This window comes from Saccopteryx leptura, chromosome 2, assembly GCF_036850995.1.
Source record: "Saccopteryx leptura isolate mSacLep1 chromosome 2, mSacLep1_pri_phased_curated, whole genome shotgun sequence".
Classification (NCBI taxonomy): domain Eukaryota; kingdom Metazoa; phylum Chordata; class Mammalia; order Chiroptera; family Emballonuridae; genus Saccopteryx; species Saccopteryx leptura.
Window position 1 is genome coordinate 32363598 of NC_089504.1, and position 14483 is coordinate 32378080.

A 14483-nucleotide genomic window follows, 5' to 3' on the forward strand; every position below is an offset into this window, starting at 1 on the left:
ACAGAGCAACATGCTAACACCAGATTGTAATTCAATCACAGAAAATAAACAAAGAGAAAGAACTGAGCGTAATACATTTTACTTCCCTTCTTTTTACTTCTTTCTTAGACAATAACATCACAACTGAAATAGCACCTGAAAAGCAAGATCTGAATGTGAGGTTATCGTTTCTACTCTGTTTCTAACCCTGACCTACCCTGAGGCATCAAGTCGTGGAGGTTCTTTAACCTAAAAAGATGAGACAGCAGCAAGTCAGAATAGAAGGGAAAGAGGCTGGAAAGAGAAGGAAAGGGGGAAAATGTCAATGTCTTAAATAAGAGTCTCAAATGCAACCTGTACCTGTTCCCTTTGGTGACAATTATACCTTACATTTGAATAGACCTTTAATCTTTTTTTCAAACTATTTTCACATCTATTATTGCCAGTCTGTCCTCTTAGTTCAAGGGAAGTAGCAGGGAAGGTACAAATAATAGCACTTCATTTGACAAAAAACAATCAGTGGACTGTGAACCCAATTTCCTTATTGGGGTCAAGGTGTTTTAAGCTCTGTAATTTGAAGAATGTGAAATTAGCAAATATAAGAAATGTAAAATATTTCAAAATAGGATGGGTTTTCTCACCTGAAATTGGCATGCACATTTCAAACCATCTCCATCTTCCTTACAGATTCCTCCATATTTACACGATGACTCGTCACAAACTCTCACATCAGACTCCCTCACATTTAATTCTGCAAAAGAGGAAAAATTGTTTCATATATATGTTTGTCTTTTTGTATCCAAATATACATTATAAATAAATGAAAATAAAATCCTTCACATTTGTAGAGCATCTCATTCACAGGTGTAATAATAAGACATAATATACAAAAAGCATGTTGTACAGGACACAAAATGTTCAGGATTCCCCACTGAGAATCTTGCATGATAATATGCCTAAAAATAATCCAAACCAAAATAAAACTCAAAATTTCAGGATTCCACATAATTCCAAAGGTAAATCGACAAAATGTTTCTATTTTGGCCTCCCAAGATCTTAATATAATCTTCTTAGTATTGTTTTAATACTTTAGATTTCTTTTTTAGTGCTTGCTACTTTTAAGAACAAATAATTATGCAATGTGTAAATGTGGGGTCATTATGTTGTACATCTGAAACTAATATAATGTTATGTCAATTAAGCCTCAATAAAGAAATTTAAAAGAAATAAAAAGGCAAGTCACATCCAGAATAACACCATTTATACAAAGTTTAAAACCATGAGAAACAAAACAATATGATGGTTAGGAACATTATTTGTGTATATAAAATATTACATGATAAAAGATCTTAAGCACTTTCAATCATCATTTCAGAAGCCAAAAAGATAAAACAGAAAAAGGAATAAAAGTAACAAAAAGGAATCATAATTCTTTTGATACCCAGAATAGGGTGATTATTATTCTCTCTAGACAAATAAACTATTTTAATTACAAAAGAACTATAAAGTGAACTTGAATTTCATACAATGGATATATACATAACATCTATATGCACAAAATTAAAGAGATTCAAAATATACTAGACTTAAATTTTTAAATGACTGATGTAACTTTATTCCACCACAGAAAGCACAGCCAATACTACTAGCCTTCTGTGGTCATTCTGTTCCCGCTCCAAGACTGTCAGTCTTTTTTTTGTTGTATTGGGATACAGATTTCAAGTGTACAGTCTTACTCAAAAAGCATCAACTTAGCTTTCTAGGAAACCTAATAAATTGCTTCAAAGTATAAGCTATAAGTAAAGCTGCCAATCACGTGGTATTGGGTAAAAATCATTATAAAGCAATTTTCACATTTTTCATATGGGGAATGAGCTCTACAACAAATGCCTTTATGCAAACAATAAACACATGCTTGTTTAAAAAACACTTCCCAGGGCAGTGGTGAATAAATACATGAGTCTGGAAGGAGAGAGGCCTAAGTTAGCTTCTGACTGACACTCAATAGCTGAGGCTCTGGGAAGAGCACAAAGTCTCCTGCAGCTCTACATCAAGATGAGGTCTTGGCAAGTAGGTCTCAGGGACCAATTCTCCAATGATCCCACATCCCTCGTTGCCGTCGACTTCTAGATTTCAAAGCAGGAATTTGTAGACTGAGTCAAGGAAGTTCTGTATCTAGTGACATCCATCTTGGTGACATTTCATTGCCTCTCTCTGCCCTATTTGTTCTCACTGCTCTACAATGGTGTCATGGGGCCCCTACTCTTAGCTCACCCGCCAAGGAGCTGGTAGTCAAGTACCTAAATACCCAAGGAGTTGACAGCAACAGTTCTTAGTTGAGTAACCACTCTGAACTAAGCACTGTACTAGGGTAAGCATATGTCTGTGTAAGCATAGGTTACCAAAATTTATTTTTCACTTTCCTTAAATGGATCTCAGGTGCACAGAATTAGATTCAAGCATACATGTTCAAGCATACATGTAAAAATAAAAGACATGAGCTAAAACTTATTACAGAAAATGAATACAGCTGTTATGTTGTTCTCACTGTTTCACAAACTACTCCAGGCATCGATGACCACCTTTAAATTCCTTTTACTTTGGCCATGGAGGCTTCAGGTTCTGGGCTCTCCTCTCATCCCAGCTTTTACTTCTTCATCCCCTTCTGCTTTGACCACCTGGATTAGCTCTTAAGTCTCAATCCTAAATATGGGGTCTGCTTTTTCTCAATCTACCTAGAATCCTACTAGAAACTTGCACAAGGTCCAGTTCCATTCCAATAACTACCTAATGTACACCCTGAAACCCAAGGCAGATAACTAAATGTTAATGAAGAACCATTCTGGAAAAGAGGTAAGAGTGTATAATATCCTTGCTCATACAGGCTTAACCAATTTCAGGGAATAATAAGAAATGAACAATTTCAGACATAAAATTTAGTCCATTTCTTTTGTTTTCTTTCCTTTGTAGCCTTCAAGTTCCCACTGGGTTCCAATATAATCAGACATATAAAACAAGAATAAGTAAAGTTTTAATTTTGCCTATAGATCAAGATCATGCTGAGTTACAATTTGCTATCTTGCCTGGAGATTCTTCGAGTTGCAATATGGTTCACCTACTGTATTTTAAAAATACAACGGGATTTAATCTAGATCCTAAATTATCCCAGCCACTAAGTTTCACAAATGTCTGCAGACCTAAAATTTCTCAGGTATCTGTCTGCATGAGGCACTAAGGAACACCTGGGGAGAATACCTCTCCTTACTAAAGTGAGGTAGAAAAGCTTGGTCTAATAAGCAAAGCCTCGGACAGGTGGAGTGTCCCAAATACAGGGTGGTGTCTGGCACTCGGGCTGTTCCCACAGCCCAGCTACAAAGGCCCATCGTGACAGTGACACTGAAGAATGGTTTTCACTAAAAGCTCTGAAGGAACAGATAGAAAGAGCTCTGCTTTGATGCCCACATCACAAGAGGAGAGAAAACGGGCTGGAAACACCTCAATGGGCTCAGCATACCAGGAGCACACCAGGCAGGACAGCATAATGCCAAGAAGATAACAATGTCAGGCACAGAGGTACCTCTGATATCTCTGTCAGGGCGAGGTACCACTGTGCAAGCACAGCAAGCATCAGAGAAAGAAAAAAACATGCCACATGGCAGTGGCCGGAACACATTAGTGAGCCCACCTGACACACCCCTTGGTGAACCCAGGAGTAAAACAAGGGGTGAGGATGTGGGGGGAGCATTCTGGGGGAGCTAGAGGTCCTACATGAATAGGAAAGGGTAAAAGTCATGAAATTCTGATTACATGATTAGTCATGTTTTACTTTATACCTATCTTGCTATCAAATCCACCTTATTTTCCAGTGTTAATATGTTAAATGTGATTATCTATTTGAACAGAAGCAATTCAGTATCTACTATGTACCTAATCCTATGCAAAGAATTTGGGACACACAGAAATATATAAGAGGGAGTTTATGATCTTGCTAACATACGAAATGATTAGTGGTGAATTTAATATAGCCTACAGTTATAGAACTGTGCTCTTGATGTTTCAGGAGGTAGGAAATAGCCTGACCTGTGGTGGCGCAGTGGAGAAAGCATCGACCTGGAATGCTGAGGTCGCCGGTTGGAAACCCCAGGTTTGTCCAGTCAAGGCACATAAGGGAAGCAACTACTACAAGTTGATGCTTCCCGCTCCTCTCCCCCTTTCTTAATTTTTTCTAAAATCTTAAAAAATAATAATAATAAAGTAAGAAATAAGAAATAGATGTGAAGCATAACGTGCAGTGTCAGAGACAGTAAGATTTGCACTGACCTTCAAAAATTAGTAAGATCTTTTATTTTTTTAACTTTTTTTTTAATTCATTTTAGAGGGGAGGGGGAGAGAGAGAGAGAAGGAGGGGAGGAGCAGGAAGCTTCAACTCCCATATGTGCCTTGACTGGACAAGCCCAGGGTTTTGAACCGGCGACCTCAGTATTCCAGGTCGACGCTTTTATCCACTGCACCACCACAGGTCAGGCTAAGATCTTTTATCTAATTATGAAACTAATATAGGATTATTATACAAAATTTAGAAAAGACATTTAAAAATAAAGAATGTTTTAACTGCCCTCAACATATTAGTCATATCAAAAGAGAGAAAAGAGAATTTCTTATCTAGGAAAACAACATTAGTGAAAGAGATGCACATAAACAGTATCAGTGGGAAACAGGTCCTCAGCTAAATAATCTGATTCCCAGCCTCCCTCACTCCATACCACAGTTCATAAATAAATACTGTCCCTTCCTCCTTCATTCTCCCGCTCTCTCTCATGCCTGGAGAGTGAACATGCGCCCAAGGTGGTAGCAGCTGCCTCACAGGCATGCAAACGAACAGCTACAGACTCAAGATGATAGACTAGAAAGGCAGAAGCAAGAACACAGAAAGAGAATTAGGATACCACAACAACTACCCTGGATTTCATCCTTCCAGACTTACTGTTAAAAGAAATAAACACATAAATAAAGCCCTTATTTAAGCCACTGGTAGTCATTGATACATGTAATTAAACACAATCCTGATATTTTAATTGCATGTAAATTTAATTAAAGTAAATTTTCCAAGTGAAAGCCTTTAATAAGTTTATGCTGCATCATATAATAAAATTGATTTATCAAGAGCATCCTGACTTCTTGGTGCTCTGACTCCTCACAAATACGAGAACCATTGCCTCAGCTCAAACTCAGAACAGAAGGATTTCTATTTTGGGGATCACCTTCAGAATGTTATTTCAAGTATTCTGTATCGTACAAGGCACCAAGAAAGTACTCTACTACCTATCAATAGTGACAGTGATCGCACACCTACTCTCCTGGGCCCAAGATGGAAATTCAGCAAAACAGATGAACCATTGCTGCGGCCCTCAAAACTCAGCTCTCCAAATAGAAATATTTTACACAAAGAAGCACTCAGAAGAGTGGCTCAAAACAAAAACATTTAGCTCTGGTTGCAAATCTGCTCCATCAGACAATTCTTTCAATGTAAAACGTCTCAATTTTCATTAACATTTCAAAGCTGGGAAACAATACACTTAAAGAAAGAAACCCTACACTACCTATGAACTTCAGGTGCCAAAATACCCGATTTTTGGCAGTATGAGCTCAGGTTGCAGTTCAAAATGGGACCCACTGGCCTTCCAGAATAATATATGACTTTTCTACCACCTTTTCATTAAACAGAAGGTTGCTCTGAGAATCTAATGACTTAGACTGGAAAGCCAAAAGTGATTAAATAATGCAAGCTGTCGTAACGGAATTCAGGGCTTGCCAACCTTGGCCCCACTGACATTTTGCGTTAGATCATTCTTTGTTGTAGGGGACTCTCCTGTGCACTGGAGGATGTTTAGCAACATCTACCCATTAGACGCCAGTAGGACCATCTCAGCTGTAACAACCATATGTCTTCAGACACTACCAAATGTCCCCCAGGAAGCGAAAATCACCCCCATTTGAGAACCACTACAAAAGTTGAAACCAAAAGCTTTTCATTTGGTTCTCTAACACAATCCCTATAAAAAATAAAAAAGTCAAATAAGCAGCAATCACCAAGATCTCTATACAACACACAACTATTTTTCATTTCAACAGAGGGACCTAAATATATTGCCTCCAAGTTTATGTCAAGTCCTGGCATAGAGTGGATGCCCCGTTTTTTAATTTAATAATTATTTTATTTTCAATTACAGTTGACATACAATATATGAGTTTCAGGTGTACAACCCAGTAATTAGGCATTAATGTAACTAACAAAGTGATCACCCTGATAAATCTAGTACCCATCTGGCACCATATGTATCAATAGTTATTATATGTATTACTGACATATTCCCTGTGTTATACTTTACATCCCCGTGACTACTATTCTTTAACTAGCAATTTGTGCTTCTTATTCCCTTCACCTTTTTCACCCAACCTCCCCAAACCCCTTCCCCTCTGGTAACCTTCAAAATGTTCTCTGTATCTATGACTCTGTTTTATTTGTTTACTTTGTTCTCGAGATTCCACATGTAAGTGAAATCATAGGGTATTTGTCTTTCTTGTATGACCTATTTCATTTGGCACAGTACACTGCCGTCCATCCATGCTGTCACAAATGGCAAGATTTCTTTTTTTATGGCTGAGTAATATTCCGTTATACATATACCACCTCTTCTTTATTCATTTGTCTACTGATGGACATTTAGACTGCTTCCACATCTTGGCTATTGTAAATAATACTGCAAAGAACATAGGGATTGCATATGTCTTTTCGAATTAGTGTTTTGAATTTCTTCAAATAAATACCCAGAAGTGGAATTACTGGGATCGTCTTTGTCTCATTATAATCATTGTTTCCAAGTCTATTTTGTCTGGTATAAGTATTACTACCCCAGCCTTTTTTATTTGTTTCTATTTTCATGAAGTATCTTTCTCCATCCCTTTACTTTCACTCTGTGTTTCTTTCGATCTGACGTGAGTCTCTTGTAGACGGCATATGTAAGGGTTTTGCTTTCTAATCCCTTCAGCTACCCTGTGTCTTTTGATTGGAGCCTTTAAATATTTGCATTTAAAGTAATTAATTGTTGATAGATACATATTTATTGCCATTTTACTATTCATATTTTTTCTTTTTCTCTTCTTCTTAAAGAAGACATTTTAACATTTCCTGTAATACTGCTTTGGTGGTGATGAACTCCTTTAGGTTTTTTTTGTTTGTTTGTTTTTTGTCCAGGAAATTCTTTATCTGTCCTTCTATTTGAAATGACAGCTTTGCTGGGTAGAGTAATCTTGTTTGTAGGTCTTTGCTTTTCATCACTTTGAATATTTCGTGCCAATCCCCTCTGGTTTGAAATGTTTCTAATTAAGAAATTAGCAGATAGCCTGACCAGGCGGTGGTGCAGTGGATAGAGCATTGGACTGGGATGCGGAGGGCCCAGGTTCGAGACCCCGAGGTCGCCAGCTTGAGCACAGGCTCATCTGTTTTGGGCAAAAAACTCACCAGTTTGGACCCAAGGTCGCTGGCTTGAGCAAGGGGTTACTTGGTCTGCTGTAGCCCCACGGTCAAGGCACATATGAGAAAGCAATGAACAACTAATGTGTCACAACAAAAAACTGATGATTGATGCTTCTCATCTCTCTCTGTTCCTGTCTGTCCCTATCTATCCCTCTCTCTGACTCTCTGTCTCTGAAAAAAAAAAAATTAGCAGATAGTCTAATGCCAGTTCCCTTGTAGATAACTGCTTTTCTCTTGCTGCTTTTAAGATTCTCTCTTTGTCTTCAACCTTTGTTATTTTAAATATGTGTCCTAATGTGGGCCTCTTTGGGTTCATACTGTTTGGGACTCTGTGCTTTCAAGACTTGTGTGTCTCTTTCCTTTGCCAATTTAGGGAAATTTCCTGTCATTATTTTTTCAAATATTTTATCAATTCTTTGCTCTCTTCTCCTGGCCTTCCCATGATGCAAACGTTGGTACGCTTGCTGTTGTCCCAGAGGCCCCTTAAACAATTCTTTTTTTTTATTCTTATTTCTTTTTGCTCTTCTGATTGGGTGTTTTCTGCTTGTCTTGTCTTCCAACTCACTGATTTGATCCTCTGCTTCACCTAATCTACCGCTGATTCCTTCTAGTGTATTCTTCATTTCAGATATTGTATGCTTCATTTACAACTATTCCTTTTTTGTTTTCTATCTCCATTTTTATGTTTCCTATCTCTTAGTCAAAGTTCTCACTTAGCTGACCCTATTCTTCCCCTGAGTTCGTTGAGCATCTTTATAACCAGTGGTTTGAACTATCTGCATTTACATCCTCCACCATCTTGACCGGAAGCCTGGGTGCCCCTTTTTTAATAATGCCTTAACCTAAAGCAAGCCTGGCTTCCTCCTCATACTATGAAAACTCTTTTCTTCAACATCAACATGACCTCTGTTCTAAAGATCCCATAACTTTTTTTCTTAGTCTTTCAACTCACTTCTTGACCCTTCTACAGCAGTTAATACTGCTGCCCACCCTTTCCAACCTAATGATTATCCCCCAACTCTGATGACTTCTCATTTACTCACTCTTCTTTCCTTCTGTTGCCCAGTCCCTGTCCACAGAACTCTTAGAATTTATCTCCAACTTAATCAACTCTCCAAATTAACCAAAGTGTGCTCTTCTCTGTAAAACACACCAACGATGGCACGATAGAACCCTCAAGGCTACTCTCTACCTCAAGGTCACTCTCTAGAATAGTCATGAGTGTTTTAGCTCCAACCAGGGGAGCTGTTATTCTGCTTCAAAAAGCAGTTTTAGATGTTACCCAGCTTATGTATGACAACTGCATATGTTATCTCAAGTATGTGCTTTCAACTTTTCCTAAAAGTGAAAATAAATTCTATCTATGAAAATAAAATTGAATGCTATTAAAGGACTTTTAAAAAGGTTAGGTGCTTTTTAAAAATCACTATTGCATTAGGTATAGGCAAGATAGAAAACTAGACCTGTACATCCCCAAGTCTTTCAGTTTCTTTTTAAAGAGATTATAACCGGAATTTATAATCAATGTATTATGAATGTGGTTTATTCAAGAAAAGTAAAATTCTAACTATTCTCTACGAAAAATTCTGGCCCTTCACTCAAAAAGTTGTTTAATAAATGTATATGTTTTCAAGTTAAAATAAAATGCTATGGGCATTTATGAATCATTTGTAACTCCTCACCTTAAATAACTTTCTTGAGCCCTGGCCTGCACAGTGGAAAGAACATTGCCCCAAATTGCCAGTTTCATCCCATGATCGCTGGCTCAATCCAGTGGTTCAGGCCCCAGTCAGGGCACATATGAGAAGCAAGCAATGGCATAATTAAGTGAAACCAAGAACTTTCTTGATTAACCAACTAACTACCAGAATCTCAAGGCAGCAAGATGAGGGGTCTCCCACAGGGTGGGACAAAAGTAGGTTTACTGGCCCTGGCTGGTTAGCTCAGTCAGCTAAGATCATCATCCCGAAACAACAAGGTTGTGGGTTCGATCCCCCATCAGAGCACACACTGGAAGCAACCAAAAAATGCATGACTCAGTGGAACAACAAATGCTTCCCCTCCCCCTCCCCTCTCTCTCCCTCCTTTCTCTATCTCTCTATAAATCAAAACTAAATTAAGCCCTGGCCTGACAGCTTGGTTGGTCGGAGTGTTCCCCTGGAGCACTGAGGCTGCCGGTTCCATTCCCCGGTCAGGGCACATACAGGAGCAGCTCCTTGTTCTGTCTCTCTCTCCCTGCCCCTCTCAAAAAAAAAAGTAGGTTTAGAGTTGTGAGTATACGAAACACAGAGTTTATTCTTATATGATTATTTATTAATTATTGTCTTATTTTCCATACGAACTGTAAACCTCTTTTTTCCCAAACCTGTATACAAAAATGTCCTGCCCTCAGCCATCCCATCATGTCATCTCATCTGGTTTCTTCTCTTCGGCGGTCTCCTTCACTCCCACCACTTTAGGCTCTCCCCATCCTTACAAAGAAAGCCGAAAGTTGGCTCATCTGCTTTTGCCAGTGCTATTCCCAGTCTTCAGAGCCCTGCTGGGAAGTCCCACGGAGCGCTGTCAAAGTACTTACCAACATGTGGAAATTTTTAGTTCGCTTATAGGTGATTCCTTCCTGACTCCCCACAAAACATGTTTAAACCTTTTACCAAGTTCTTAGGAATAACCCAATTTCATCTAGATGTTAAAAGTATTTGGGAAAGCCTCCTATCTTTTAGAAAAGCACGCCAATCTGATACCACAGGATTCCCGCTGGGTGGTTTCCCTCCCAGAACAGGTTCAGCGTGTTCCAGACCAGGCATCCAGCTGTCCAGGAGACAGTTCCACACTCTCTACACTGAAAACTCATTTTAAATATTTAAACATGTAGCCTGACCTGTGGCGGCGCAGTGGATAAAGCGTCAACCTGGAAACGCTGAGGTTGCCGGTTCAAAAACCCTGGGCTTGCCTGGTCAAGGCACATATGGGAGTTGATGCTTCCTGCTCCTCCCCCCTTCTTTCTCTCTCTCTCCTCTCTATAATGAATAAATAAAATCTTTAAAAAAAAATAAAAATATTTAAATATGTAAAATACCCTACACCAGGAAATGGTGTGGTACAGCCATGAAGTGTTATATAGCTATTTAAGAGGTTGTGTATATTTTATGTGGCAATATGAAAATATGCTGATGACTGTCACGTGAAAAAACAGAAGACAAAACATAGGTCGTATGACTGCGTTATAACAAACTCATCTAGGACAATCCAGTCAGGAAAAAACAAAAACGGTAACAAGGGCCATGTTTACACCAGTTGGACAATGAATGATTTCTTCCTCTATTCTCTATGGTTATATTTAAGAGAGTAGGATGGGTGGGGGAGAATGTGATTTCTAACACATCCCAGACCATTTGCTACACACAGACAAAGCATTAGTTTGGGGGTCAACAGGGCCAGGTTCACATGCCAGTTCTTCACCTTTTAGAACAATAACACCTTCCTTAGACATTGTAATGGTTACATATGTACTCAAAAGCAACAGTGCCTAGAACAAGCGGTATGTGAGGAACAACTTTAATGATACAAATAACTGAAAATACACTTCAGGGTAAAAGCAAGTAATATATTTGGTAAATGTTGACGCCAGTCCCAAGAAATGAGATGAATTAGAAATTAAATTCTCTGGCTCAGTGGTAGAGCGTCGGCCTAGCGTGCGGAGGACCCAGGTTCGATTCCTGGCCAGGGCACACAGGAGAAGCGCCCATTTGCTTCTCCACCCCTCCGCCGCACCTTCCTCTCTGTCTCTCTCTTCCCCTCCCGCAGCCAAGGCTCCATTGGAGCAAAGATGGCCCGGGCGCTGGGGATGGCTCCTTGGCCTCTGCCCCAGGCGCTAGAGTGGCTCTGGTAGCAACATGGCGACGCCCAGGATGGGCAGAGCATCGCCCCCTGGTGAGCAGAGCGTCGCCCCATGGTGGGCGTGCCGGGTGGATCCCGGTCGGGCGCATGCGGGAGTCTGTCTGTCTCTCCCTGTTTCCAGCTTCAGAAAAATGAAAAAAAAAAAAAAAGAAAGAAATTAAATTCTCTTCAACTTCTTTACTAAATTAACCATGTAACAGTTGTTATCTTCTACTAGAAAGATATGAGGGAGAAAATAAACTGTACTCAGCAACTCATGATACAAAACCAAAAGCAGTTTACATTAATAATAAAAAGCATTAACAGCAGAGATGACTAAAACTTCTCTAAGCTATATTTAACCAGAGCAATTTCGCATATGCCACACAATTATCTGACTCCCAATATTTTTTACCCAATCTACATACTACTTACTGCCAAACTACCCTTTGTTCAACACCCTTTTGCTGGTGTCAGTCCTCCACCTCAACACCTACCATCATCCTCTGCTGCCTCCTTCAGTTCTAAATGACTCTGCGTCAGGATGCTCAGCCAAGGTGATGCGGAGGACAACCCACTGTGGGACCAGAAGGCAAACAGACCTAGATCCCAGCTGGGTATTAGAGGTACTCAAGGTCTTTCCAGCCCTATCCAGTCCTAACCAAAGGTCTTGAACTGAGATACTCTCTCCCTTTACTCCTATTTCTGACTAGCTTGCCAAACCTGTGTGTTTCCCTCTCACAGACCCAGAAATGAAATGTTATATATATTACAGTTATTGAAAAGAATAATGAAGAATCTGCACATTTCCTGGCATGATACATTAAGTTTTTTAAAAGGTAGATTTTCAAAAATATATAACACAATTTATTTTTTGATGCCTATTTAAAAAAAAAAAATCTGTAAGATAATATAAACCAAAATCTGGACCAGAGTTATATCTCTTGGTAGAATTTAAACTTTCCTCTTTAATTCCATATTTTTCTGAGTTGTTTGAGTTTTACAATGAACTTTTACTACTTTTAAAATCAGATCAAACAATTACATACTACAACATGCAAGAATCTTGAAAACACACACTAAGTGAAAGTACGAGACCACATATGATATGATTCCATTCATATGAAATGCCCAGAATAAGTAAATCCATAAAGACACCAAGTCTCCATGTGGTTGCCAGGACATGGAGGCAGAGGAGTATTGGGACTAAAATATAAAAAGGTACAAAAATTCTTTTGAGGGTAATAAAAATGTTCTATATAATCAGATAGTAGGTAATGGGGATGGTTGCATAACATTGTGAATATATTAAAAACCACTGAATTGTATAATACTTTAAAATGGCAAGTTTTGTATTTATGAACGATCTCTCAATAAAAAATAGGCCCTGGCCGGTTGGCTCAGTGGTAGACCGTCGGCCTGGCGTGCAGAAGTCCCGGGTTCAATTTCCAGCCAGGGCACACAGGAGAAGCACCCATCTGCTTCTCCACCCCTCCCCCTCTCCTTCTTCTCTGTCTCTCTCTTCCCCTCCTGCAGCCAAGGCTCCACTGGAGCAAAAGATGGCCCAGGCGCTGGGGATGGTTCCATGGCCTCTACCTCAAGCGCTAGAGTGGCTCTGGTCGCAACAGAGCATCGCCCCCTGGTGGGCGTGCCGGGTGGATCCCAGTCGGGCGCATGCGGGAGTCTGTCTGACTGCCTCCCCATTTCCAGCTTCAGAAAATAATAATAAATAAATAAATAAAAATAATTTTGAAAATCAAATAAATCATATTAAATTTGGGGGGGAAAAATGAACAGGCATTATATATAATTCTAGGGCAGACCCTAGAACCAGACCGCCTAGATCAGTATCCTAGCTCTGTCACCCAGCAACATTTGACCTTAGTAATTTATCATTCTGTGCTCCCCTCCCCCATCTACACAAGAGGATAATAATAGTACCTATCTCATAATGTTGACGGAGGACTAAATAAAGATATGGAAAGCACTCAGAGTAGTGCAGGACACATCAGAAGTGCTATATTAAGAGTTAGCTATTATATTTTTTAATTAATACCAGTGCTGGAGAAGGTGTGGGAAAATGAATGCTCAAACCAACTGTGAGGGTATACATTGATAAAACCTCTCACAGAATAATGTGATAGTATATTTAATTGCCTTTATCCTTTAACCCAACAATTCTATTTCCAGGAAATTATGATACAGATAGAAGAAAAAGCATACAAAAATGTATATGTAAGATTGTTACCATCAGCATTTTTTATAACAGCAAAGTGGAACACACAACCTAAGGGTCCATCTGTTGGGAATTAATTAGTAAATTACTGATGAAACACTATACAGCCATTAAAATTACAGTGTGTGATGGAAACATATGTTGATATGGAAAGATCAAGATCCTCTGTGAGGTAAAAAAAAAAAAAAAAGACTATACTTTCAGGGATCATTTCTATAGTTTGTAAAAAAAATGGTTATAAAACTATATATAGTGTTACAATCTCATTTATATTGTGCAACATATACATGTTTACTATATATTTTTTAGGATTTTGTAAGTATATTCAACACATTTCCTCCATCAAAAAATTTTAAATATCAATAAATAAATCTAAATATAACACTATCACCCTTTGGCTCTATTCTGAACCGCTATTTCTCAGTGTCTACAACATTAAGTGAACAAAGGGGTGGCCAGAATCCAGCGCTGGTGAACCTGATAGAAACTAGTTTTGAAAAGAATTTTATAACTACTTTACAAAACTCTAGTGCATTAGAAAAAGCTCCCAAGTTTAGTTCCAATTATTTGATTAAGGAACAATATGATCTTGGCCAGTCCTAGTTCCTTGGAGTGAAAACAAGTATAACAATAATCTCCCCTAGGGTTGCAAGGACTAAGCAAGATCTTTACAAAACAGCAATGGAACCTCATAGGATTCTTCTCCTCTTTGGTTGAAACAACCAAAACCAAGACTTTAAAACAACACAACCTTAAACCTCAGCAAACTGTTGTAAAATCGTGAATAGTTAGAAAAACAAATAAGTCTAATTAAATGGTAATTAGGAAACAGTTATGGTCTAAACTAGAAAAAGG

The 14483-nt window shown here is 38.8% G+C and overlaps 1 protein-coding gene across 1 annotated transcript in view; it reads right to left on the reverse strand.

The window, feature by feature from the left end:
• TMEFF1 (transmembrane protein with EGF like and two follistatin like domains 1) overlaps window positions 1-14483 on the reverse strand; it is a 91973-nt gene that overhangs the window by 65161 nt on the left and 12329 nt on the right. Inside the window, exon 2 of the mRNA XM_066367545.1 lies at window positions 621-730. Coding sequence (XP_066223642.1) covers window positions 621-730 — 110 coding nt within the window. The remainder of the gene's footprint in view (window positions 1-620; window positions 731-14483) is intronic.